Source organism: Pristiophorus japonicus, chromosome 2 (genome assembly GCF_044704955.1).
Source record: "Pristiophorus japonicus isolate sPriJap1 chromosome 2, sPriJap1.hap1, whole genome shotgun sequence".
Taxonomy (NCBI): domain Eukaryota; kingdom Metazoa; phylum Chordata; class Chondrichthyes; family Pristiophoridae; genus Pristiophorus; species Pristiophorus japonicus.
Genome location: NC_091978.1, coordinates 305,850,044 through 305,875,833, shown reverse-complemented (window position 1 = coordinate 305,875,833; position 25,790 = coordinate 305,850,044). Strand labels below are relative to the sequence as shown.

Sequence of the window (25,790 nt, the reverse complement as noted above, 5' to 3'; positions counted from 1 at the left end):
TTGGGAAATACGACAGCCAGTTTGCACACAGCAAGGTACCACAGACAGCAATGATTCTTAATATTTTTTAATAATGATGTTGGTTGAGGGTTAAATATTGGGCAACTCTCCTGCTTCACTGGGATACTTTACATCAATGTGAGTGGATAGACAGGGCCTCGGTTTAATGACATCAGAATGACCGCACCATCGACAGTACAGCACTCCCTCAGTACTGCACTGAATTGTCAATCTAGGGGGCTTGAACCTGTTACCTTCTGACTCGGGGGCAAGAATGCTACCACTGAGCCAAGACTGGCACTTAAAACGAATAACTAGAATTTCTTTTTACAATAACAATTTATTTTCTAATGCAAATGTGATATCGGTCCCCAACATGTTTTCTTAATTTGTTATTGCTGAGAATATGAAGGCCCTTTAAAGGTCAGAGGAGAAAGATAGTGGTTAAGGTAGAGAGTAACAAGTGAAGTGTGCAAGCCAGATGCATTGGTGATTCATCTTTGGATAAATCACTGACATCCATTTTGCACCTTATTTGTACTAATTTTTAAGTTTATTTGAGCTAAGGTTTTAAAAATTTAAGATAATGGAGAAATTCAGCTGGGGTTACCGACTGGGCGCGACAAACTTCCTTGGTGGTTTTGGCTGCCGCGAAGACTTACAGCCTCGGTCTCTAGCGCCCCGTAGGTCGTGCTGTCATCAAGTGCACAGTGCTATGTTACCGCCCCAGATGAGAAATTTGTTCCTGCCCCCTGCTGCATTGCCGACCGTCAACAAGCAACAAGAGGCATTGTCACCTCGGCTGGCTGCTTGGGGAGCGATAATTAAACATAGAAACATAGAAAAAAGGTGCAGGAGTAGGCCATTCGGCCCTTCGAGCCTGCACCGCCATTCAATGAGTTCATGGCTGAACATGCAACTTCAGTACCCCATTCCTGCTTTCTCGCCATACCCCTTGATCCCCTTAGTTAGTAGTAAGGACTACATCTAACTCCTTTTTTAATATATTTAGTGAATTGGCCTCAACAACTTTTTGTGGTAGAGAATTCTACAGGTTCACCACTCTCTGGGTGAAGAATCTTCTCCTCATCTCAGTCCTAAATGGCTTACCCCTTATCCTTAGATTGTGACCCCTGGATCTGGACTGCCCCAACATTGGGAACATTCTTCCTGCATCTAACCTGTCTAAACCCGTCAGAATTTTAAACGTTTCTTTGAGATCCCCTCTCATTCTTCTGAACTCCAGTGAATACAAGCCTAGTTGATCTAGTCTTTCTTGATATGTCAGTCCAGCCATCCCGGGAATCAGTCTGGTGAACCTTCGCTGCACTCCCTCAATAGCAAGAATGTCCTTCCTCAAGTTAGGAGACCAAAACTACACAATACTCCAGGTGTGGTCTCACCAAGGCCCTGTACAACAGTAGTAATGCCTCCCTGCCCCTGTACTCAAATCCTCTCGCTATGAAGGCCAACATGCCATTTGCTTTCTTAACCGCCTGCTGTACCTGCATGCCAACCTTCAATGACTGATGTACCCAGGTCTCGTTGCACCTCCCCTTTTCCTAATCTGTCACCATTCAGATAATAGTCTGTCTCTCTGTTTTTACCACCAAAGTGGATAACCTCACATTTATCCACATTGTACTTCATCTGCCATGCATTTGCCCACTCACCTAACCTATCCAAGTCACTCTGCAGCCTCATAGCATCCTCCTCGCAGCTCACACTGCCACCCAACTTAGTACCATCCGCAATTTGGAGATACTACATTTAATCCTCTCGTCTAAATCATTAATGTACAATGTAAACAGCTGGGGCCCCAGCACAGAACCTTACCCCACTAGTCACTGCCTGCCATTCTGAAAAATACCCATTTACTCCTACTCTTTGCTTCCTGTCTGCCAACCAGTTCTCAGTCCACGTCAGCACATTACCCCCAATCCCATGTGCTTTAACTTTGCACATTAATCTCTTGTGTGGGACCTTGTCGAAAGTCTTCTGAAAGTCCAAATACACCACATCAACTGGTTCTCCCTTGTCCACTCGACTGGAAACATCCTCAAAAAATTCCAGAAGATTTGTCAAGCATGATTTCCCTTTCACAAATCCATGCTGACTTGGACCTATCATGTCACCTCTTTCCAAATGCGCTGCTATGACTTCCTTAATAATTGATTCCATCATTTTACCCAATACCGATGTCAGGCTGACCGGTCTATAATTCCCTGTTTTCTCTCCCTTTTTTAAAAAGTGGGGTTACATTGGCTATCCTCCACTCCATCGGAACTGATCCAAAGTCTATGGAATGTTGGAAAATGACTGTCAGTGCATCCGCTATTTGCAAGGCCACCTCCTTAAGTACTCTGGGATGCAGTCCATCAGGCCCTGAGGATTTATCGGCCTTCAATCCTATCAATTTCCCCAACACAATTTCCCGACTAATAAGAATTTCCCTCAGTTCCTCCTTCTTACGAGACCCTCTGACCCCTTTTACATCCGGAAGGTTGTTTGTGTCCTCCTTAGTGACTACCGAACCAAAGTCCTTGTTCAATTGGTCTGCCATTTCTTTGTTCCCCGTTATGACTTCCCCTGATTCTGACTGCAGGGGACCTACGTTTGTCTTTACTAACCTTTTTCTCTTTACATATCTATAGAAGCTTTTGCAGTCTATCTTAATGTTCCCTGCAAGCTTCCTCTCGTACTCTATTTTCCCTGCCCTAATCAAATCCTTTGTCCTCCTCTGCTGAGTTCTAAATTTCTCCCAGTCCCCGGGTTCGCTGCTATTTCTGGCCAATTTGAATGCCACTTCCTTGGCTTTAATACTATCCCTGATTTCTCTTGATAGCCACGGTTGAGCCACCTTCCCTTTCTTATTTTTACGCCAGACAGGGATGTACAATTGTTGTAGTTCATCCATGCGGTCTCTAAATGTCTGCCATTGCCCATCCACTGTCAACCCCTTAAGTATCATTCGCCAATCTATCCTAGCCAATTTACGCCTCATACCTTCAAAGTTACCCTTCTTTAAGTTCTGGACCATGGTCTCCGAATTAACTGTTTCATTCTCCATCCTAATGTAGAATTCCACCATATTATGGTCACTCTTCCCCAAGGGGCCTCGCACAACGAGATTGCTAATTAATCCTCTCTCATTGCACAACACCCAGTCTAAGATGGCCTCCCCCCTAGTTGGTTCCTCGACATATTGGTCGAGAAAACCATCCCTTATGCACGCCAGGAAATCCTCCTCCACCGTATTGCTTCCAGTTTGGCTAGCCCAATCTATATGCATATTAAAGTCACCCATGATAACTGCTGCACCTTTATTGCATGCACCCTTAATTTCCTGTTTGATGCCCTGCCCAACATCACTACTACTGTTTGGAGGTCTGTACACAACGCCCACTAAAGTTTTTTGCCCTTTGGTGTTCTGCAGCTCTACCCATATTGGCCCCAAGTTTCCACATGCGGCAAAACAGGCGCCCCTCCGAGCTGGGCGCCCGTTTTTCGTGCCGAAAACGGCGCCTGAAAAATAAATGCGCTATTCTCGAGCGCTTTGCAGCTCGATGCCAGCTTGGCGCGGCGCCCAGGGGGCGGAGCCTACCACTCGCGCTGATTTTGTAAGTAGGAGGGGGCGGGTACCATTTAAATTATTTTTTTTCGTGCCGGCAACCCTGAGCGTGCGTGTTGAAGTGTTCGTGCACGCGCAGTGTGAAGGAAACATTGGCACTCGGCCATTTTTGTCGTTCTTTGTAGCTGTTCAATTTTTATAATTTTTTAATAAAACCACATTGCCCTTCCATGATCAGCACTGAGGCTTCTTACAGCAGTGAGAAGGCTGCAGGACGCCTCAGAAGTTGAGGCAGCCGTTTCCCGATGGGCCCGACCGACGGCAGGGGGGCCTCCCCACCCCTGCCGTCGGGAATGGCTGCCTCAACCTCTGAGGCTTCCTGCAGCCTTCTCACTGCCTCCCCCCCGTTGCCGTCGGGAACGGCTGCCTCCTCACTGCTTCCTCCCCCCCCGCTGCCGTCGGGAACGGCTGCCTCCTCCCTGCCTCCTCCCCGCTGCTGTCGGGAACGGCTGCCTCCTCCCCCCCCCTGCCGTCGGGAACGGCTGCCTCAACTTGTGAAGCTTCCTGCAGCCTTCTCCCTGCCTGAAGCACTTTCACACAGGTTGGAACATGGTTTATTTAATCTTTTCTTTGCTTATAAATTTTTATTCAGGTTGGAATTATTTGTATAAGTATAACTAAGGATTTATTGTAGAATGTAATGACTTCCCTCCCCCCCCCCCCCCCCCCACCTTGTTCCGGACGCCTAATTTGTAACCTGCGCCTGATTTTTTAATGTGTAGACAAGGTTTTTTCAGGCCTACAAAAATCTTCACTTGCTCCATTCTAAGTTAGTTTGGAGTACGTTTTCACTGTGGAAACTTTCAAATCAGGCGTCAGTGGCCGGACACGCCCCCTTTTGAAAACAAAATTCTGTTCCAAAGTGAAACTGTTCTGCATGACTAGAACTGCAGAAAACTTAAATGTGGAGAATTGCGATTTCTAAGATACTCCGTTCTCCACCAGTTGCTCCTAAAAATCAGGAGCAAATCATGTGGAAACTTGGGGCTATAGATTCCACATCATCCAAGCTAATGTCCTTCCTAACTATTGCATTAATCTCCTCTTTAACCAGCAATGCTACCCCACCTCCTTTTCCTTTTATTCTATCCTTCCTGAATGTTGAATACCCTTGGATGTTGAGTTCCCAGCCCTGATCATCCTGGAACCACGTCTCTGTAATCCCAATCAGACCATATCTGTTAACATCTATTTGCACAGTTAATTCATCCACCTTATTACGGATTCTCCTTGCATTAAGACACAAAGCCTTCAGGCTTGTTTTTTTAACACCCTTTGTCCTTTTAGAATTATGATGTAGTGTGGCCCTTTTTATTTCTTGCCTTTGTTTACTCGGCCTTCCACTATTGCTTTTTACCTTTCTACCATCTGTTTCTGACTCCATATTACTTCGCCCTGTCTCGCTGCATAGGTTCCCATCCCCCTGTCATATTAGTTTAAACACTCCCGAACTGCATTAGCAAATGTTACCCCCAGGACATCAGTTCCAATCCTGCCCAAGTGCAAACCATCCCTTTTGTACAGGTCCCACTTCCCCCAGAACTGGTTCCAATGTCCCAGGAATTTGAATCCCTCCCTCTTGCACCACTGCTCAAGCCACGTATTTATTCTAACTATCCTGCTCCCTCTACTCTGATTGCACGTGGCACTGGTAGCAATCCAGAGATTACTACATTGAGGTCTTACGTTTTAATTTAACTCCTAGCTCCCTAAATTCAGCTTATAGGACCTCTTCCTGCTTCTTACCTATATCGTTGGTACCTACATGTACCACGACAACTGGCTGTTCACCCTCCCTCTCCAGAATGTTCTGCAGCTGCTCCATGACATCCTTGACCCTTGCAACAGGGAGGCAACATACCATCCTGGAGTCTCGGTGGCAGCCGCAGAAACTCCTATCTATTCCCCTTACAATAGAGTCCCCTATCACTATAGCTCTCCCACTCTTTTTCCTGCCCTTCTGTGCAGCAGAGCCACCCATGGTGCCATGAACCTGGCTGCTGGTGCCTTCCCCTGGTAAGTCATCTCTCCCAACAGTATCCAAAACGGCATATCTGTTTTGGAGGGCGATGACCGCAGGGGACTCCTGCACTACCTTCCTGCTCTTGCCTTGTCTCTGGGTCACCCATTCACTATCTGTCCTAACCCTTACCTGCGGTGTGACCAACTCACTAAATGTGCTATCCACAACATTCTCAGCATCGCGCATGCTCCAGAGTGAGTCCATCCGCAGCTCCAGTGCCTTCATGCGGTCTGTCAGGAGCTGCAGCTGGACACACTTCCCGCACACATAGTCGTCAGGGACACTGGAAGTGTCCCTGACTTCCCACATAGCACAGGAGGAGCATGACACAGGTCAGAGCTCTCCTGCCATGACTTAACCCTTAAATTAATTTACTTACTAAAATTTACTTAAACACCAAACAGCTGCCTAGTAGTTCACTGCAAATTAAACCAATCTAAAAGTGAAATTAAAGGCAGTGGTGGTCAGGTCGGCCAAACTATATTCTTTGCATCAGTCTGGTGCCTGCTGAAAATTTTGGAAGCCTCATTGCTGCATGATGCCTGTGCCCTCCACTCACTGAGAATGATTGGGGCTGTAATGGAAGTCGCGCAGGTCCCAGAACTAAGAAGAAGAGTGTTGCAAACCATCATTGACTTTTCGCTTTAAGCGAGTGAAGGAGCCTCTCATGCAGCACTGCACTGAACATTCTTCAGTGCTCTGCTGCTACCGTCCTTCTCTCACACTTTAGTGCCCTAAGAGAAGTGGTTAGCGCTTGATTTCGCGCTTCACTTCCCTCTTGGAGAGCTAAAGCTGAAGTTCCCGGGATCAAAAAAGGATTATTGCCTGCTGATAATTTTCTCACATTTCCATAGTTACTGCCCCAAATGTTGTGCAAAGGAATTTACAGCCCAATATTTTTATTTTGTGGAAAGTTACCTTTGTGGAAGGATGCTTCATGGTAAACAGTTGACGTACTGTGAAGGTTATATGGCAATAGCAATAAATTTGCACTGCAAGTGTAGTTAAACTTGTGGGGGCCAATTTTCACTCACTGACAGGTACAAACGGATAAAATGGCAGCACAGTATTTGCTGCTCCATTTGCACTTGCATGGTGGCCGCTGCCATCTTGACTCTTGGGATCCGTGCAGCCCAGGTGATTGCCTGAATCCAGTACCATCATTATTAAAATAGGGTCCTATCATGCAGATAGGGCTCTGTTCCAATTTTCAGGTAATTCAGCGGGACTACTACTGAGAGCAGCACCCGCACATGAAAATGGGCATTGTCGGAAGCCGTGGGCTGGATTTTGCCGGCGCTCAAGAGGGTCGGTTCAGAGGCGGGTCTGCTATCAAAATCTAAAAGACTGACAGCGGGGCAGTATCCCGCTCTGAACCCGTCGCCATGTAAGTTTCCCAAGTGCCGGGCCTGTCTGCGCTTTACAGACCCGGCACTAAGCGGGTGCGCCAATTGAAATAGTTAAGAGGGTGTTTAAAGGCAGTGGAACAGCATGCCACCACCTACTAACCATTTTCCCAACATTTTTATGAGGTTCACATTGCTTTGGGATCACGTCAGGTAAGTAGGTTGGGTTTTCAACAACTTTCCATTGCTTTGAATAGGTGACAGCTGCAAAAGTGGTATAAAAGCTACCATTTCACAACTGTTCACTTTCTTAGAAGCTAGAGCCTTACTTTTCAGCTTTAGGAAGGTAGCAAGTGTTTGGAGTAAGCTATCCACTGTCACCTTGGAGCAACCTCTCTCACCGTTGACAGATCGCTTCTGTCATTCTCAACTTCAGCTGCCATCTATTCCAGCAGCATCGGTGCCCCTGAAAAAAACTTGTCTTGCTCCTCAGAATCCCACCAAGATCAGCCCCAACACCAAAATCACCAGCAGCACCAACAACATCACCAACTTTCTCCGTAATCACTTGATGCTGCACAGGAATCAGGGCATCAGCACCTGACTACATTGCTGCCTGGGAGGCCATGGATGGCCTCGACATGGCCAGATTTACTTCAGTTGACACTGTACACCCTGGCTGCCACATGATGTGCCAGGTTGGCACCACCCCACACCACCACCATAAAACATCCCTGCAATGCCCAAACTATTCCTTTCACATTCATCACCATTGCGGGGGGGGGGAGGGGGGTGCCCTTAATGTCTCACTATTCATGACAACTCACTAAGCCACATCCAAAATGCACATAAATCTGTCTACAAGAAGGCAAAGTGTTCAAAATAAAGTTTTCAATCTTTGACAATACATTAGCAGAAACTCTACATGAACATTGGCTAAAAGACCCAAGTTCCTACCCTTGTGTGCTGTTAGTTGGTATGATTGGACAAGGATGAGGGTGAGTGTGAGGGGTGGCTAGTGAGATGAGGATGTGATAATGTAGATAGAGATAGATGGATGGTTGGAGGTGCAAGGTAAATTGGTGTGAGGAAGGATGTGCACCAGTAGAGTCGGGAAGGCAGAGTGATGGGGATGTGATGAAAGGCACAGCAGGATGAGGTTTGGTGTGGCTTTGCCGTAACGTTTCATGATCTACTGAGATCATTGAAAGGTTTGCGCCACTGCAGCCAGGTTCTCCTGATGACATCCCTACTTGTGCCTTCCTATACAATGTGCAATCAGGGTGCATTGGTGTCCTAGGGAGATCTCTTCCTCCCATTGGATGGGAAGAGAACCTCGCTGTATATGGAAGGAGTCATGGAGAGTCTGGGTGCAGCCATGCACCTCTGTGCAGTGCTTGTCAGTGTTTGCAGCAATTTGTCAGCCCAATCATGACAAAATAACTTCAATAGATTGCGATGGGACCGGGAGCGGGTTTGCAGTCCGTCACTTATCTCGGCTGCACTTAGCCCGCAAAATCGTGGCCCGCCTGTGTGTTTGGAGCGCTATTTATAGGGATGGTTATAGATAAGTAGCTGAATCATAGGACCTGTTTGCGAAGAAATTATTGTTTTCTCCAAAGTGTTGTATATTTGTGGGGGAATTTGCAGCAGACTTTTCCTGGTCTTGAAAAGGTCTGATTAAAATGGGAGCCATTTTGGCTATCCCTGCATGGCTGGTGGAGGAGGGAGAGAGGCAGTAGCATAATATGGAGAGCCACAACCAGGTGAGGAGGGTGCAAGAATCTAGCGAAGAAAGGGAGGAGCAAGAAGCCTACCGTGCCCAACTCAGAAGGTGTACCTCGCTCACTTACCTTAAGTTCTCAGAGGAGCTGTGCCTATGGCGGCTGTGGTTCACGTGGAGCCCAATACATGAGAAGGACACAATATACGAGAAGGCCAGTGCCCGTCAAAATTATGACTACCCCAAACTTCTTCTTTCCTCTGGTCCCTTCCAGGCCGCAGGTGATATGGTGTATATTAACCAATCTGCCATCCATTCCTTTATTCAATAGGTTACGTACATGTTATTTTGGAAGACCAGCACATACATAGCTTTCCTCCTGGACAGCAGCTGGCAACATGCTGGCTGATCGCTTCTCAGGAATTGTTGGCTTTCCCCAAATGCATATTTGGCCATTAGGGTACCTCCCCATGCCGCATTCTTTAATTAAAATGAATTCACTTGCTGAATGTTCAGCTTTTCAGCCAGCATCACATGAGGATAACCGATGTATGTGCAGTCCCAGAGAGGTGCCATGATGCCACCATATTGTGGGAGTGGAATGTGCTACCAACTTTCCAACTGAATGACAAAGGCTATCATCTGAACACCTGACTGATGGCCCCATTATGTCACCCTCGCACCCTGGCAGAACATCGCTACAACTAGAGCCACATCAATCCCCATGCTATGATAGAGCAGGCGCTTGGTGTGCTAAATCAGTGCGTCCGATGCCTGTATTTGAGGGCACCCTTATTGACTGCATCAAGTTTCCTGTATGGTGATGGTGGTTTGCAACATAATACCATAATTTAGTACACCCAAGGATGGAACATTAGCACCTGGATGCTGGCTATGACTGAGGAAGAGGATACTGAAGAAAAAGGCGATGACTTTCAGTAGCACCATCTGGCAATTTGTGCAGCTAGACACAACATAATAGATCTGCGAGTCACATGGTTTTCTTCCCAAATATCACCTTGATCAGACCACACTTAAGATTACCATGGTGTACAATATCTTTACCAGGAAATGTTATCTAACCATGTCTTTTGGTTATTGCTGTAGTAGAGTCCCTTAAGCTATAGTTAGTAACTGTGACTGGAGGCCAGTAATAAGAGAGGACAATTTAAAATGCCTCAGCGATTACGCACACAGGCATGCACGGCAGTTTGAGTCACATGATTTTAGTAGTCAAATCTTAATGCCTGCCTCATAAATAATCCACTGCAAATAAACCACCTATATTCAGTCCACAAGTGTAGGATTCTTCTCTGTTTAGCTTAGAAGTGTAAACGTTTTACTTTTACTAACTCATCTAAGTTATAGCATGTACAAGTCAAAAGCAAGATGCCTTATATTAAAGACATTTTCTGGAACAAATCATGTTTTATTATTGTTTTCTCATACAGATTTAAAGTACTCCTTGTGACCATGACAGCAGAAAGCCTGGACATGACAAATGGTTCCAATAAACTTGGTTCTGTGACCCAGAATGAGGCAGCACTACTTGCCTTGATGGAACAGACAGGCTATACCATGATACAAGAAAATGGACAAAGAAAGTTTGGTGGACCACCACCAGGTAAGAGTGAAACGTAAAAACTGGAATTTCTGTGAGGTTTCCCCAATTTCCCATCATAACTTCAACAGAAGATTGGGAGAAACCTCAGAGAAACATCATAAATAGCAGAAGATCTGAGAACCTCCATGGAAATTCCTCCATAGATAATTGAAGATGAAAACATTTCTTGAAGTATTTTTACTACAACTTTACGAGGTTACATAAGCCAAGGCCTGCAGATACGCTGGGATTGTAGCTACTGATTCCCTCCAGCTGGAGCATGTGAATTTACTGGGAAGGCACTTTCATGGGGCTGATGTGTCCCCATACCACTACAGGTGCATATTGGACTGGTCCCCCTATCAGATAAGTGATGTATATACCTATTACACATTTTGGATCTTGTCTTAGTTCTCTTAGGTATCATGGTACCAGTTACTCCATTAACTGGTCTGAGTGTCTTGTATTTTGGGGTGTGCCTGTATTACCCAATATCTGACTATATAAAGTTGTAACTCAGAAATATAACAATAGTAACCATTGCAATCTGAACTGGATATTTGTGACTTTTATATGTGCTTTTTAAATTTTTTCAAAGATGGACTGAGAAAACACCTGGTAAGACAAGGTCAAATAAAAATCATTAAGCTGCTTTATTTCACATACAATTAAAATCTGGTGGTAATTTAGTACCATCAACAACGACAATAATATAATCAGAAACCGCTGGAGATACTCAGCAGGTCAGGAAGCATTTGTGGCGAGAGAAACAGAGTTAACATTTTAGTCCGTTGACCTTTCATCAGAACTGTTCAGGGCGACGACCTGAAACGTTAACTCTGTTTCTCTCTCCACTGATGCTGCCTGACCTGCTGAATATTTCCAGCATTTTCTGCTTTTATTTCATATTTCCAGCATCCACAGTAATTTGCATCTGTTTTAGTGAACAACAACAACTTGCATTTAGTGAAACGTCCCAAGGCATTCTACGGAAGTATTATCAAACAAAATTTGAAAACGAGTCACATAATGAGATATTAGAACAGCTGACCAAAAACTAGGAATAAGCGGTGGAACCTCTTAAAGAGGAGAGAGATGTAAAGAGGCAGAGGGGTTTAGGGAAGGAATTACGGACCCTAGGACCTAGGCCGTTGAAGGCACAACTGTCAATGGTGGAGCAAGTAAAATCTGGTATGCGCGAAATCACGAAGGCTTGTAGGGCTGGAGGAGGCTAGAGGTAGGGGGGGGGGCGAGGTTATGGAAGGATTTGAAAACAAGGATGAGAATTTTTAAACTGAGGCATTGCCGAACCCAGAACCAATGTAGGTCAGCCAGCACAGTGGTGATTGGTGAACGGGACCTGGTGCGAGTTAGAAGTTGGCAGCAAAGTTCTGGAGGAGCTCAAGTTTATGTAGGGTGGAAGATGGGAGGCCGGTTATGAGACCATTGGAATAGTCGGTCCTGAGGTAACAAAGGCATGGATGTGGGTTTCAGCATCAGATGAGCTGAGGTAGGTGCGGAGTCGGGCGATGTTACGTAGGTGTCTTGGTGATGGTGCGTAAATTTGGTCAGATACGACACCTAGGTTTCGAACGGTCTGGTTCAGCCTCAGACAGTTCCAGGGGAGAGGGATGGAGTTGGTGACTAGGGAACGGAGTTTGTGGTGGGGCCCGAAGACAATGGCTTCAGTTTTCCCAATATTTGGAGGAAATTTCTGTTCATTCAGTACTGGATGTCGGGAAGTGGACCTGTCGAGAGAGGTGGTGGTGAAGTAGAGCTGGATGTTGTCAGCCTAGTTCAATTACATTTTATTTTGTATAACAATATAAAATAATGAATACACCATACTTCCCCACATCAATTGTCTTGCTTGACTGAACCAAAAGATATCGGGGTAAAGGAGATCATGGAATGGGTGCAGAATATTCTGCGGGGGGAAGGGGAACAGCCTGAAGTTGTGGTCCATGTTGGAAGAGATGACATCGGGAGAAAAAGGTTTGAAGTCTTGCAGTCAGAGTTTCAGGAGCTACCTCAAAGGTAGTAATCTCTGGATTACTCCCAGTGCCACGTGCTAGTGATTATTGGATCAGCAAGATAAGGCAGGTAAATGAGTGGCTCGAGAAATGGTGCAGGAGAGAGGCTTTCAGATTCCTGGGGCACTGGCACCAGTTCTGGGGCAGGAAAAACCTGTACAAGATGGACAGAGTGCCCCATAACAAGGATGGGACTAATGTCCTTGCGTGGAAGTTAGCTAGTGCTGTGCAGAGGGTTTAAACTAATCTGACAAGGAGATGGGCACTAGTATGAACCATTAGAGAGGAGAAATAAGATACATATAGGACTAGAAGAGATTAGACAAGAGCATTAGAATAAAGGGTAGTTCAGAAGTAGAAGGGGTCAGACGGGGGAAATGCAAGGCAGACTAGGATGAGTTTGGTGTGCATGCGCATAAATGCACAGAGCGTGGTAAATAAGATTGGTGCACTGCAGGCAGAAATTGCCACCAAGATTATGATATAGTGGCCATAACGCTGTCCTGACTCAAACAAAGAGGACTGGGAATGCAATATTCATGGCTACAAGGTATTCAGGAAAGATAGGGGTGAAAAAAAAGGTTCTGTGGCAGTAGGATCAAAGATACTGTTACAATACCAGACAGGGTTGATGTACTTGAGAGTTCAAAGTCAGAATCTATTTGGTTAGGATTAAGGAACAATAGAAGAGCTGTTACACTGCTGGGTGTATATTATAAGCCACCAAATAGTGAGAAGAAGATAGAGTGGCGTATCTGCAGGAAAATTGCAGAAAGATGCAAGAACTTTAATGTAGTGATAATGGGGGACTTCAATTATCCTAATGTAGACTGGCAAAATGGGGCAAATGGAGCATGTTTCAGTGGGGGAATATTTGAGAAACTGATCATAATTGGGCCTGAAATTCCGATTGAGATCTTCCCATGGGCAAACGAGTGAAATCGGGAAAAAAGATGCGCACTTACTTGTTGCTGCTGCGCCCGTTTGAACTTCCGAGCCTGAGGCCTCTCGTGACTGCGCATCGCAGCGTGTGCACGTGGGACGTGCGCAGCCGGGAGCTGGAGACAGCAGCCAATCAGGTTAGTATATTTTCTCATTCATAGTAATAGGAGTTCCGTAAGTCCGGAACTCCTATTACTATGAATGAGAACCCCCCGCAAACACCCAAAACTCAATAAAAAATAGAAAATAAACTACATATTTAACATTCATTTAAATTAAAGTTCTTAATAAAAAAAACATTTCCTGACTTTTAAAAGTTTTTTTAAATAAGCCTCAAAATAAACTTACTGTAGTGGGGAGGGTTGTTAAAAATAAAATGTGTTTTTATAACTTTATTTTAAAATGTTTCTGTGTATTTTTAAACACTTGCGCCTGTAAAAGTAGGCTATACACCTGCTTTTTCAGGCACACGATTTTAAAGGACATTTGCAGGGTAAGATATTCGGAAATTTTGGAAATCTTGCCCTGCAAGTGTCCTCGCTCCCGATATGCGTTGGATTTGTCAAGTCAGAAACTTGACAGATTGGAAAAGCCGGTTTTCAACGCATATGCGCATTGCGTGCTGAAACCCGGCTTTTCCGATGCCTTCCCGGGTCTGTAGAAACTTCGTACGGACCCGGGACATCGGAATTTCAGGGCCATTATGATTACGTTTAGAGTAGTTACAGAAAAGGACAAGGAAAAATCAAATGTAAAAATGCTCAACTGGGGAAGGGCTAAATTCAGTGAGCTGAAAAGGGGTCAGGCCCAGGTGGATTGGAATCAAAGATTGACAGGTAAAACAATGAAGGAGCAATGGGAGGCTTTCAAACAGAAGATATTTTGGGTACAGACTAGACACATTCCCACAAGAGGGAAAGGAAGAGCATCCAAATCCAGAGTTCCCTGAATGATTAAAGATATAATGCGGGAAATTGGAGCCATTTGCACGGCCGTTAAGTCCGGCTTTGAAGAAAAAATGGCGACCGCCTCACTTCCACCCGCTTGCAGCACGGAACGTGGCGGCTGCCATTTTGGGCAGGTCGGCAGCGCAGCCGTTGCCTGCACTCGCTTCACATATTTAAATGATCCATATCGTGACGTCAATTTGGGATTTTGGATGTTGCCGCTCTTGCTAACGCCCTCTCTAAACCATGCACGGCAGAACGTGCGTCCAGCAGTACAATGGAATTGCAGCAATAGCCAGAGGAAATAATCCAGCAATTAACCTGGAAGTAGTTCAGCATCCCTTTAAGTAGCACTGATGGAGGGGGTCCTTCATGCCGTTCAGCTATGCGAGGTTAAGAGTGGGTGTAGGCTGGGATGTGGAGCTCCAAAATGGCAGCGCTGGCATCAAATTAGCATTACATGCTGATTGATGTCATGATCTGCCTGCTCTGCATGTTGCCAATGGCCGTTCGCACAAACCCTTTATACATTTGGCATCTGGTCCTGTATTAAGGCTTGATGCTAGCACTCCTGCTCTGTGTCAGTGATAGCTCAGTGGCAGCACTCCTGCCTCTGAGTCAGAAGGTTATGGGTTCAAGTTCCACTCCAGTGATTTAGGCATATAATCTAGGCTGATACTCCAGTGCTGTAATCTTTCGAATCAGATGTTAAACTGAGGTCATGCCTACCCTCTCAGGTACATATAAAAGCAGGGGAGTTCTCCTTTGTGTCCTAGCCAACATCTAAAATAGATTATTTGGTAATTTATTTAATTGCTGTATGCAAATTGGCTCAAGTGTTTCCTACATTACTACACTGAATACAACACTTCAAAGTAATTAGTTGTAAAGCTGTTTGGAACATCCTGGAGTTGTGAAAGGCGTCACATAAATGCAAATCTTTCTCTTTGCTCTGATTTGGGAGGCTCTGCCAGGTGCCTTATCTTACAAAATTTATCCTCGAGATTATTCTTTTCCTTAAAATAAAAATGTGTGCTTGCACGCCATGTAAATTTGAACATGTGGCATGTCTGATCTACACCAGCACTGATCTAGCTAGTATAAATTGGCTGGATTTCAGATTCAGTGTGATAGTTGAAGATCAGTATTCTGTCATCACACCTATGAAAGCCACCTAAGTAAACTAATTGAGAGGCAGACACAGACGCAGGAAAGAAGGTATTTTTAGTTCAAAATATTCCTCAGTTCCACATTGTACAACGGTATAAATATATATTGGAAAGAAAAGGTGAGAAAAACCTGTTAGACTCATCACTGATCACTGGATAGGGCATCTTGTGCACTGCTCTTCCTAGCTGCCAGGTACTATTGACTCCTGGGAAGGCAAAAAGTAACAGCAAAACATGGTGGCCAATTTCAGGAAAACCTATGGAAAATTTCTTGTCACACTATAAAGAAATTCCTGGTTAATCTTAACATGATGGCCCGGATTTTGCAGTCAGCAGGGAAGGGACGCCGCTTGCCACTGACCTCGAAAAAAGCTACCCATAAAGATTTAGCGGCCTCAAGAGTGTTGATTTCCCCTATTCCGATGTGACTTTAAATCTGGGGGCAACTAGAGGAGACCTATGGCATCCAGCAGCAGTGACACCATCAAGCAGGCTGATCAGCCAATCAGATTGAAGAATTCTCACACAGTAAACCAGAACATAAAATGCATGGATCATAATTCACTTTTTAATCATTTAAATATCATCCAATTTGTAAGTGTAAGGCAATGACACTCCACACTTATGAAGTTAGTTTTTCAGGACCAAAGAGGTTGTTCAGCAGTAACTACGACATAGTATATCATTAAAAAGTCAGCTACATCTTATTCAACAAGACTTACATTTTCAATGGTTTTTACAGAACAGAATACTGTGTAAAAATCATGTCAAATCATCAAATCTGTGTTGACTGAAACAGCTCACCCTGTGGAGGAGCAGGGTATCACTGATAGCAACTTCCAGATTTCTGCACCTAACTGTATGGGCCCAAGTTTCCACATGATTCGCGCCTGATTTTTAGGAGCAACTGGTGGAGAACGGACTATTTTAGAAATCGCAATTCTCCACATTTTTTTTTCTGCAGTTCTAGTCAGGTAGAACAGTTCTAGTTTAGAACAGAATTTTTTCTTCAAAAAGGGGTGTGTCCGGCCACTGACGCCTGATTTGAAAGTTTCCACAGTGAAAATGTACTCCAAACTAAAGTAGAATGGAGCCAGTGAAGATTTTTGTAGAACTGAAAAAACCTGTTCTACACATTAAAAAATCAGGCGCAGGTTACAAATTAGGCGTCCAGAACGAGGTGGGGGGGGAGGGAACTCATTAAATTCGACAATAAATCCTTATTTATACTTCTACAAATATTATACAAATAAATCCAACCTGAATAAACATTTATAAGGCAAGAAAAGATTAAATAAACCATCTTCCTACCTGTGTGAAAGTGCTTCAGCCAGGGAGAATTCTGCAGCCGTTCGTGCCACTGAGCGGGAGGGGGGGAGAGAGAGAGAGAGAGAGAGAGAGAGAGAGGGAGGGAGGAAGGAAGGGAGGGGGGAACAGGAGCGCGGGTCGGGTCAGTCGGGGGGGGGGGGGGAGGAGTGGGTGTCGGGTCGGGGGGGGGGGGTGGATTCGGGTGTCGGGTCGGGGGGGGGGTGGATTCGGGTGTCGGGTCGGGGGGGGGGTGGATTCGGGTGTCGGGTCGGGGGGGGGGGGAGGAGTGGGTGTCGGGTCGGTGGGGGGGTGGAATCGGGTGTCGGGTCGGGGCGCGGGGGGATCGGGTGTCGGGTCGGAGCGGGTCTCGGGTCGGGGCGTGGGGGGGAGCGGGTCTCGGGGCGGGGAGGGGGGGCTGGCGGGTCTGGTCCGGAGGCGGGGGGGGGGGGGGGGGAGGAGCGAGTGTCGGGTCTGGTCGGGGGGGGGAGCAGGAGCTGGCCGTGGGAGGAGCCTCATTGACGCAGCCCCAGTGAGGCCATTCAGCCAGGGCTAGGGGCTGCGTGCGTCGGGCCCCACCCACACAGTTGGGCACCTGGAGCTACTGCACTTGCATGCCGACTGTAGCGCGCATGTGCAGAGGTCCCGGCACTGTTTTCAGCGCCGGGACCTGGCTCCGCCCCCCCACAGCTCGTGCTGGCTGCGCCGAGGGCCACAGGAACTGTAAGTAGGTGGAGAATACCAAGGATTTTTTTGGGCGCCGTTTTAGGCGTGAAAAACGGGCGCCCAACTCGGAGGGGCGCCTGTTTTTTTTCTTGTGGAAACTTGGGCCCTATATGTGTGGAAGGCAGAAGTTGCTGTCAGTTTTGCACAGTAATGATGGCGAGTGCTGACAGTTTTGCTGTCGTTCTATCCGCAAATTCAAGGTCATTATTAAGTTGAAAGAAAGAAAGACTTACATTTATATAGACCACCGGACATCTCAAAGCGCTTTACAGCCAATGAAGTACTTATGGAGTGTAGTCACTGTTGTAATGTGGGAAACATGGAAGCTAACTTGCGGACAGCAAACTCCCACAAATAGCAATGTGATAATGACCAGATAAACTGTTTTTGTTATAAATATTGGCCAGGAATGTTGAATTAATTTCCACCCAATCCCCCCAATGTCTTTCTCCTTTAAGAACTTGTCAAGTCTCTTCTCAAAGGACTGGCTGTATGGGTATAACCACACATATAGGAACCTATTTCAGAGGGTGGCAAAACTCTTAAGATGTAAGTACTTCCTGGCATCTAACTGACTCTTTGCCTATATATTCAATACCAGCAAGGATTTCTTTACTCCTACTATCATTATCCATTTTGAATATCCTATCCAAATCTACTATTTCCAATCATTTAATAATTACATTTCTCCAAATTAAAGAACCCTAACTTTTTAGCTAATCATCATAACAGGTATCTAGATCCAGGTACTATCATTGTTGCTTTGCTTGGCACCTTCTCAATATCCAAAGCTGGACATGGTACACCCATGTGCAGAGGAACCAAAGCTTATAAACCAGTTAATTATGTTCCAGCAATACTTCAAGATCCATATTTGCTTGCCACCAGTGATTGGTTAATGACTATTATGAGTCCTTCCCTGCTCATTGTATTCATTGGACAGCTATGTGTGGAATAAACATGCCTTAGCCCATGTGCGTATCACAGTATTTCTCCACATTATATTGTAACTTTGCTATCACCATGTACCCGCACCTCCCCGCCCAACCATGGCAGGCTTAAAGATATAAATGCAGGGAACACGTCCTCATCACACTGCAACGGTGGCGGATATTGAGGCATCTGAGTGTCCCGCCATGGAGAGGTGGGACACTTCATTAAGATATTTAAATAGGGCTCCCACAGTGCAATTATGTTCGGTAGGACCTCCGCATCCCTGGCCTTGCCAGGTTCTTCGCCCGCTTTCAGCGCCGCTGCAAAACCCAACCAAAGGATTGTGACAGGGCGCAAGAGACCTGAACACCACTTTTCACGCGGCTCCGGGGCGAAACCCAGAGCGCAAAGGACCAGAAAATCCAGCCCAGAGAGTTTGCTTCATATCAAAGAATAAATAGCTCTTGGGATTTGAGGAAATTCCCACACAAGACTTACTATGCATCTATAAATGGCTGTTTCAGGGTGCTATTTTTGGAGAACTCAAAGATCCTTTGCTCACCCTTTTAGTTACAGTTAGTGCCTAACCTGGAGGGAGCAGAGAAAAAGGGACAAAATAATTTGAGGAAGATGGGTTCATAAACATGCCAAAACATAATGTAACATAAAAGCAGTAAATGCTCACCAGGTCAGGCAGCATTTGTGAGAAGAGAAGCAAAGTTAATGGCTGGAATTTTCTTTACCTGGTGTGACTGGTGTGGGTGGCTACCATGGCGGGTCGTGAGCCCATTGCTGGCTTCATCCTGCTCCACAGAGCGACTTTACGTTAATGGAGCCTCGTAAGCCCATCCTGCATGGTACCCGGCTCAATAAAAAGGTGCGGGTCTGGTGACGTCATCGATGATGCGTTTTCAGTCGAGGTATTTAAAGGAACCATGGCCATATTGCATTTGATGGTTCATCTAGGAATGTGCAGTCAATGCACTTAACAATTTCACTGCTGCACACACCACCAGGGATGACTGCACAGAGGCAGAGGGCTGCACCCAGGTTCTCCAATGACTCCCTCCATATGCTTGTGGAGGGAGTCAGAGAGCACGGAGGGAGGTCCTCTTCCCTGCTGATGGGAGGAAGAGACCTCCCCAGCAGAGCAAAGGAGCCTGGCTCCAAATTGCAGAGGAGGTGAATAACAGAGATGTCGTCAGGAGGACCTGGGTGCAGTGCCGCAAACGTTTCAATGATCTTGTGAATCAGGAAAGGTGAGTCCAAAGCCACACTCACCTTCATCCTGCTGTGCCTCTCGTCACATCCTCATCAATCTACCTTTCCAAAGCTACTCCTGCACATCCACCCATCCCTCTCTACATTACCGCATCCTTAGCCACCCCTCACACTCACCCTCATCCTAATGCAATCATATAAACTAACAACATGCAAGTAGGCCACTTGCAAATGCCACCCCACTCCATCATAGTCACCCTCTACAGATGTAACAAATCATTCCTTACACTCATTCCATCACTCTCACTCAACCTCTTTTCCTTCTTGCAGGTTAAGAGAGCCCACAATAAAAGGGAGAGAACTGGCAGTGGAACAGCATCAATGACCACCCTGACCACAGCAGAGGAGGCTACCTTAGAGCTGGCGGGAGTCACCAAGCACCTGGAGGTGGGAGACTGAGAGCGGGGGACATCTCAGCAATCTGTTGACAGAATTACATATGGCATACATCAATCACTCATGGGGGCTGATGTCAGCAGCCATTCAATGGTCATTATGTGCATAATGGTTTCTGCACCGCATTCTACATATGACATATCTAACTCATCACTTTACTCTCCCACAGGTTCATCAATAGCCCTTACCACTACAGGAGCAAGAGGAAGACGACTTTCTCAGAGGAGCCTCCAGCCTCTGAGGGCGCACTGTCACCAGACAGAAACGCACCCAGTACCAGCGCAGATACGTACACCTTGGTGGGTCCCTCGCGAGATAGAGTAGTGTTGTCAGCTGGTGTGTCACAATTCACAACCGAGTAACAGCAGAAGCTGGGGACAGGGACAGCAATAGAGACTGCACGTTGGAGGACGCAGGACTCTTGCTGCATGCAGTCGCTGAGCCTTGGGGACCATCCAGAAAGACGGAGATCCTGGAGTTGCAGGAACAAGTGCAGGAGGCTCTGACAGGTTTTGCGAACGCGATGACTGCCAGTATTCAGAGAACGCAGGGGTCCATCTCCAACATGAGCACCATCGTGTTGCAGGCGATGGCGACTGCAGGCTCTTTCATGGGTAGGGAGGCCACCTACATGGAGCAGCGAATGCAACACTCAGAGCAGCACATTCTATCTATGCAGAATAGATGGCTATCTATGGAGGATAGATGGCTATGGAGAATAAATATCAGAGGCTCATAGATGTCCTCTCTAGGAAGGATGTCAGCATAGATGTGGGTCCCCATGGTCCCACTGATGTGCAGCAAGGTGCTCTCCAGCTCCTTGCTAGCAGGGAAGTGCAGATGGCCCATGAGAGGGATGATGGTGAGAGGAGACATGGAAGTGAAAGCGCTCACACTTCTCCCCCGTTGCCACTCCCTCAGTCAGAGCTCCAGATGGCTCCTCGGATTGCAATGGCGGAGTCTGCCCCTGCACAGTCGCAGGAGGAGCAGACTTTGGCGGGGCCATCAGAGGCTCCAAAACCCAGAGGATGACTGCCAAAAGTGTTTAAGCAGTCGCAACAGGGAAGTGAGGAGGCTGCCTCTACCTCTGCTGAAGCCACAGGGGTAGTACACGTAGAAGCATGCGTAAGACAAAGATGCCACACAAGTAGATTCACAAGAGTAGCCACTTGGGTGTTTTATTCAATGTTGATGTGAAGTTTCAGTTTATTTAATGTGAACCATAAATGTCTTTCCACAGATTTGTGTGCACCATTGGAAGTGGCTTAGTTAGTTGGAGTGAATGGTCAGACATAACTGTACCTCGAGCAAAGGTAGTGACTTTGAAAGGAATGGATTGGTCATTGTAGGGATGCTTTATGATGTGGCTCTGGGGTGTTGCCAACCTGGCGAAGCATGTGGCAGCCATATGGGTGTATAAGTAAATCTGGCCATCCCTGGCCTTCAAGCTAGTAATACGCTCAAGCGCCTGTGGCATCTGCACTGCAGGTTCCTCCAGTTCCTGCTGCTCCTCATCTTCCAGCTGATGCTCCTCCTCCTCTGAAGAGGCTGTGCATTCAATGCCTTGCTGCTCATGCAGCACTAATTCTCACTACTGTACTATGTCATGCAACGCGCGGCAAACCACACGATTCTGGAGACCGTGGCTGGTGCGTACTGAAGGACCTCCAGATCTGTCAAGACATCTTAATCGCTGAATGACACATCTGGTTGTGGCTTTCATTATATCTCTCCTTGGCCTCAGTACTTGGCCTCCTCGTGAGTGTCATGAGCCATGTCTTCATTGGATAGCCCTCATCTCCAAGCAGCCCTCATCTCCAAGAGAATACACTGGTGCAGGACAAAAGAGTCATGACAGCTGCCAGAGAATTTGGCACACACATGCATGATGATCTTCCTATTTTTGCAGATCAGCTGTACATTGAGGGAGTGGAAGTCCTTGCGGTTGACAAAGACTCCTGGGTGATGATGGGGTGCCCTGATGGCCACAAGTGTGAAGTCGATGAGGCCCTGTACCCGTGGGAAGACAAGCAGATTGACAAAGCCGAGCGCCTGCTCAGTAACACTGGCTTCATCAGTGGCAAAGTTGATATAATTGGCTGACTTGTCAAAAGAGGGCATCGGTGACCTGGGTGATGCATCTGTGGGTGACCGACTGTGAGATGCCGCAAAGGTCCGTGCCGTTCCCTGGAAAGAGCCTGAGGCAAAGAAGTTGAAGGCGCTGGTGACTTTGACAGCCACTGGTATGGTGTGTCCACCCGCTCCTCTGGGCTGCAGGTCGTCCTCCAGCAATGTGCAAATGTCTGCGAAGACCTGGCGTGATAGCCTGAGCCTCCTTTGGCACTGCTGTTCAGTCATGTTGAGGAAGCTCATCCTCTGCTGTATATCCTGTGTTGGATGGATTGCCTCTGGCACGGTGCAGCCCTGTCTAATGCTCTCTGTCCTGTGGATCATTAGGGCGTTGAGGAGAAGGTTGGTGGTGGTGGTATTGTTGTTGGGGCTCATCATAGTCATATTTGAGAAGCAAGGTGAGACAGTATAAACAGCACCCGTGCTGATGGAAGAGAGATGGCAGGTCAAGTAGAGTTGACAGAAACAATCTGTCAATAGTGAGAGAGGTTCTTCGAATAAAGTGACACTGGATGGAGACTTTCCTAGAAAGACTTGCACCCTTCAGGAAGCTCAATCTGTGCTGGGAATGTAATCAGCAACAGCTTCTGCCTGAGGAGAGTGATCAGCTATCAGGTGGGAGCTTTTAAACTACATTTGATGCTGTCAAGTAATCAGCTGGAACAATGGCCACTCAACTCCCGCCTCAGCCTCAGGTTGACAGACAGCTGTGTGAATCCCGTGCACATGCAGGGAAATTTAAAAATGTAGTGGGAAAAAAGGCTCTTAAGTGTCTGTGAACAAGATTCTAATAATTTCAATTAGACAGTCTACCTCTGCCAGTCGGGTTGCTGCCGCTTCGGCAAACGCAAAGGGTTGTTGCATCTGCCCATAATATAAAACTTAACATAAGAAACTGTTTTGTAAGTAAATTCATCTTTGTGATTCTATTCAGATATGATTTACTGCAGATAAATATTCAATTTGAATTTTTGTGGCATTAAAAATAAATCCATTTTTATACCACTATGGCGAACCATGTAATTGTGTACCTCTGTTTTTACAGGTTGGGAAGGTCCTCCACCACCTCGTGGATGTGAAGTCTTTGTAGGAAAGATACCACGAGACATGTATGAGGATGAACTGGTACCTGTGTTCCAACGAGCAGGAAAAATTTATGAGTTTAGACTGATGATGGAATTTAGTGGTGAGAATCGAGGTTATGCTTTTGTTATGTATACGACTAGAGAAGAAGCCCAGAATGCAATCAAAATGCTTAACAATTATGAAATTCGACCTGGAAAATTTATTGGTGTCTGTGTTAGCTTGGACAACTGCAGATTGTTCATTGGCGCGATTCCAAAAGAGAAAAAAAAGGAAGAAATCCTGGAAGAGATGAAGAAGGTTACTGAAGGTGTTGTTGATGTCATTGTCTACCCCAGTGCCACTGACAAGACAAAGAATCGTGGATTTGCATTTGTAGAATATGAATCTCACAGAGCTGCTGCAATGGCTAGAAGAAAGCTTATTCCAGGTACTGCATTGATTTAGGAACAATTTAATGTGTCAGCAGGAATCACCACATTTGCCAATTCTAATTTTATTATAGAAGTAGTTTAGGGGAGAAATAAAAATGGACACAAGAAATTCTTCTAAAAGTGGCTCAACTTGCTGATGTAATGATACCCACTGCTGTTGTGCTCCTGATCTCAGCTGAGTTTTTGGTCGAGTTAGTGAGTGAATGTCTGGCACTACCCGATTGGGAAGAACAAAGGAAAAATCCAAGTGCAAATCACCTCGTTGATTTCACACTGGCCTTAAAGCCTACTGCAGAGTGACTTAGAAACAGGAAGTGCAGTATATCTGCCCTTTAGTTGGAAATGGGTGAACCTAAAAAGAAGGGATAAATTATCATTAAAAATTGATCATTTTCTCTTTAGTTTGATGGAGAATATAGGGGCCAATGTTCTTGGAGCTTCTCCCTCTCTGCCACCGTAACTTTAGGGAAAAGTGTGGCAGGAAGCCCCTTTATATGTGAAGTTAGTGGTTGAGCAAGAGAAGTTCTGAGAAAATTCAGCCCCATGACAAGGGAAATTTTTAATTTGAATATAGTACACTTTAGAATCAACAGCTTCTTAGTAAGTTTAAAGGACTAGAATTTCTACGGGAATTCTCCAATCTCCCGTCGTAATTTTGGCGAAAACCCCATCGAAATGAGGTTTGTACTGAAGTTACGCCAGGAGGTTGGAAGAAACACCACTGAAATTCCAGGCAAAGTAGTTTAGATGGAACTTTTTGTAAGCTGAACAGGTGTTTCACTCATGATAAGTGGGTACTCGAAGGAAAAAAGCTGCTGTTTCCATTCTACCACACAGCAATGATTCCTACTCATAATATATAGTGGCATGATAGAAATTCACAACCTAAATTGCTATAAATTTCTTAAAGATAGCATCCTCCAGTGTATTTTTTCTCCTAGGAATCATATTTGTATGTGCTGGTTGAATAAGAGGAACCCTGTCTGGAATAGATATATGTAACATTTTTGGAGCAAAATAACTCCTTAAGAGATTTCTACAATTTGGCACGAAGCAAATTCCAAGTTCTACAACAATTTTTTAAATTAATGGCAGTCAGAATTACGGCAAACTGGCAGCGTTCACCATCATTCCGCCTTTGAATTTGACTGTAACTTCAAAAATCCTGAAGTTGCGGTCTGCCAATGACCGCTCCAAAACTGGCTGCATGGTGCTCCATCCCCTCCCCTCCTAGAGTCGGCAATCTGTGCAATCAGTCAAATCAGAGAAACCGACGAAAACTTTGGCACTTCCGCAGCAAGTACACTGTTAAATTCCCCATTAAAAGTTAGACCCAAAGGGATGAACTGTAACTGGGGTTTTGTCAGTGTTATTAATGCTAAACAAATGTTAATTAACTAATTTTAATTTTCTGCAGTGAAATTTGTTCAAATTAATAAAAATTTTAATTTTGAAGTAACTTTTCAAAAACATTTTTTTAAATAAAATTAGTGCATCTTTATTTAAGGTGTTTGCTTTTTCCCTGTGTGAGAGCCCCAATCTTCGTTTTGCTCTTTCTAACATTTTTTAAAAGTTAGCATTTTAAGAGCTTACTCACTTCCTTGTTTGCTTGAGAATGATGCGTTTCGCTTCGCTGTATAGACAGCCTGTTGATGTCACAGCATTTTGCACAAGGGGATCCCCATTAACTTCCATTAATTGGAACTGAAGGTCGGAAAACCTGAAGTTCATGAAATGCGAGATCCTTGTGGGAAGCATACTTTGGTGCAAGCAGTCAATGTCTTTGTTTCACTGCTGACCGCAAATTCTGGACCGTGTTTTTGAGGTGTCAACTTAGCTCAATTGGTAGTAGATCATCTAAATTGGCATTTAAATTCAATACTGAGGCATTTATGAATTGTTGTAAGTGCTGTACTTTGGATGAGATATTAAATGGAGGACTGGTTCAGGTGGATGGATGAGAAAGAGTAGGAAGTTTTTCCAGTGTCTTAACCAACATTCTTCCCTCAGCCAACATCACCATAACAGATTCAGGTCATTCATCTCATTGCTGTTTGTGGAATTTTGCTGTGTGCAATAATAATA

General features: G+C 45.6%; 1 protein-coding gene across 5 annotated transcripts in view; it reads left to right on the top strand.

Annotated features, from left to right (window-relative positions):
* Positions 1-25,790, top strand: part of LOC139247555 (probable RNA-binding protein 46) — a 102,868-nt gene that overhangs the window by 5,846 nt on the left and 71,232 nt on the right. For 4 of the 5 annotated variants that reach the window (XM_070871666.1, XM_070871671.1, XM_070871672.1 and 1 more), the window contains exons 2-3: positions 10,175-10,347; positions 23,234-23,701. In XM_070871666.1, coding sequence (XP_070727767.1) covers positions 10,197-10,347; positions 23,234-23,701 — 619 coding nt within the window. In that variant the 5' untranslated portion in view covers positions 10,175-10,196. Of the gene's footprint in view, positions 1-10,174; positions 10,348-20,227; positions 20,358-23,233; positions 23,702-25,790 lie in introns of those variants that run through there. The other variant, XM_070871674.1, reaches the window with a different exon arrangement.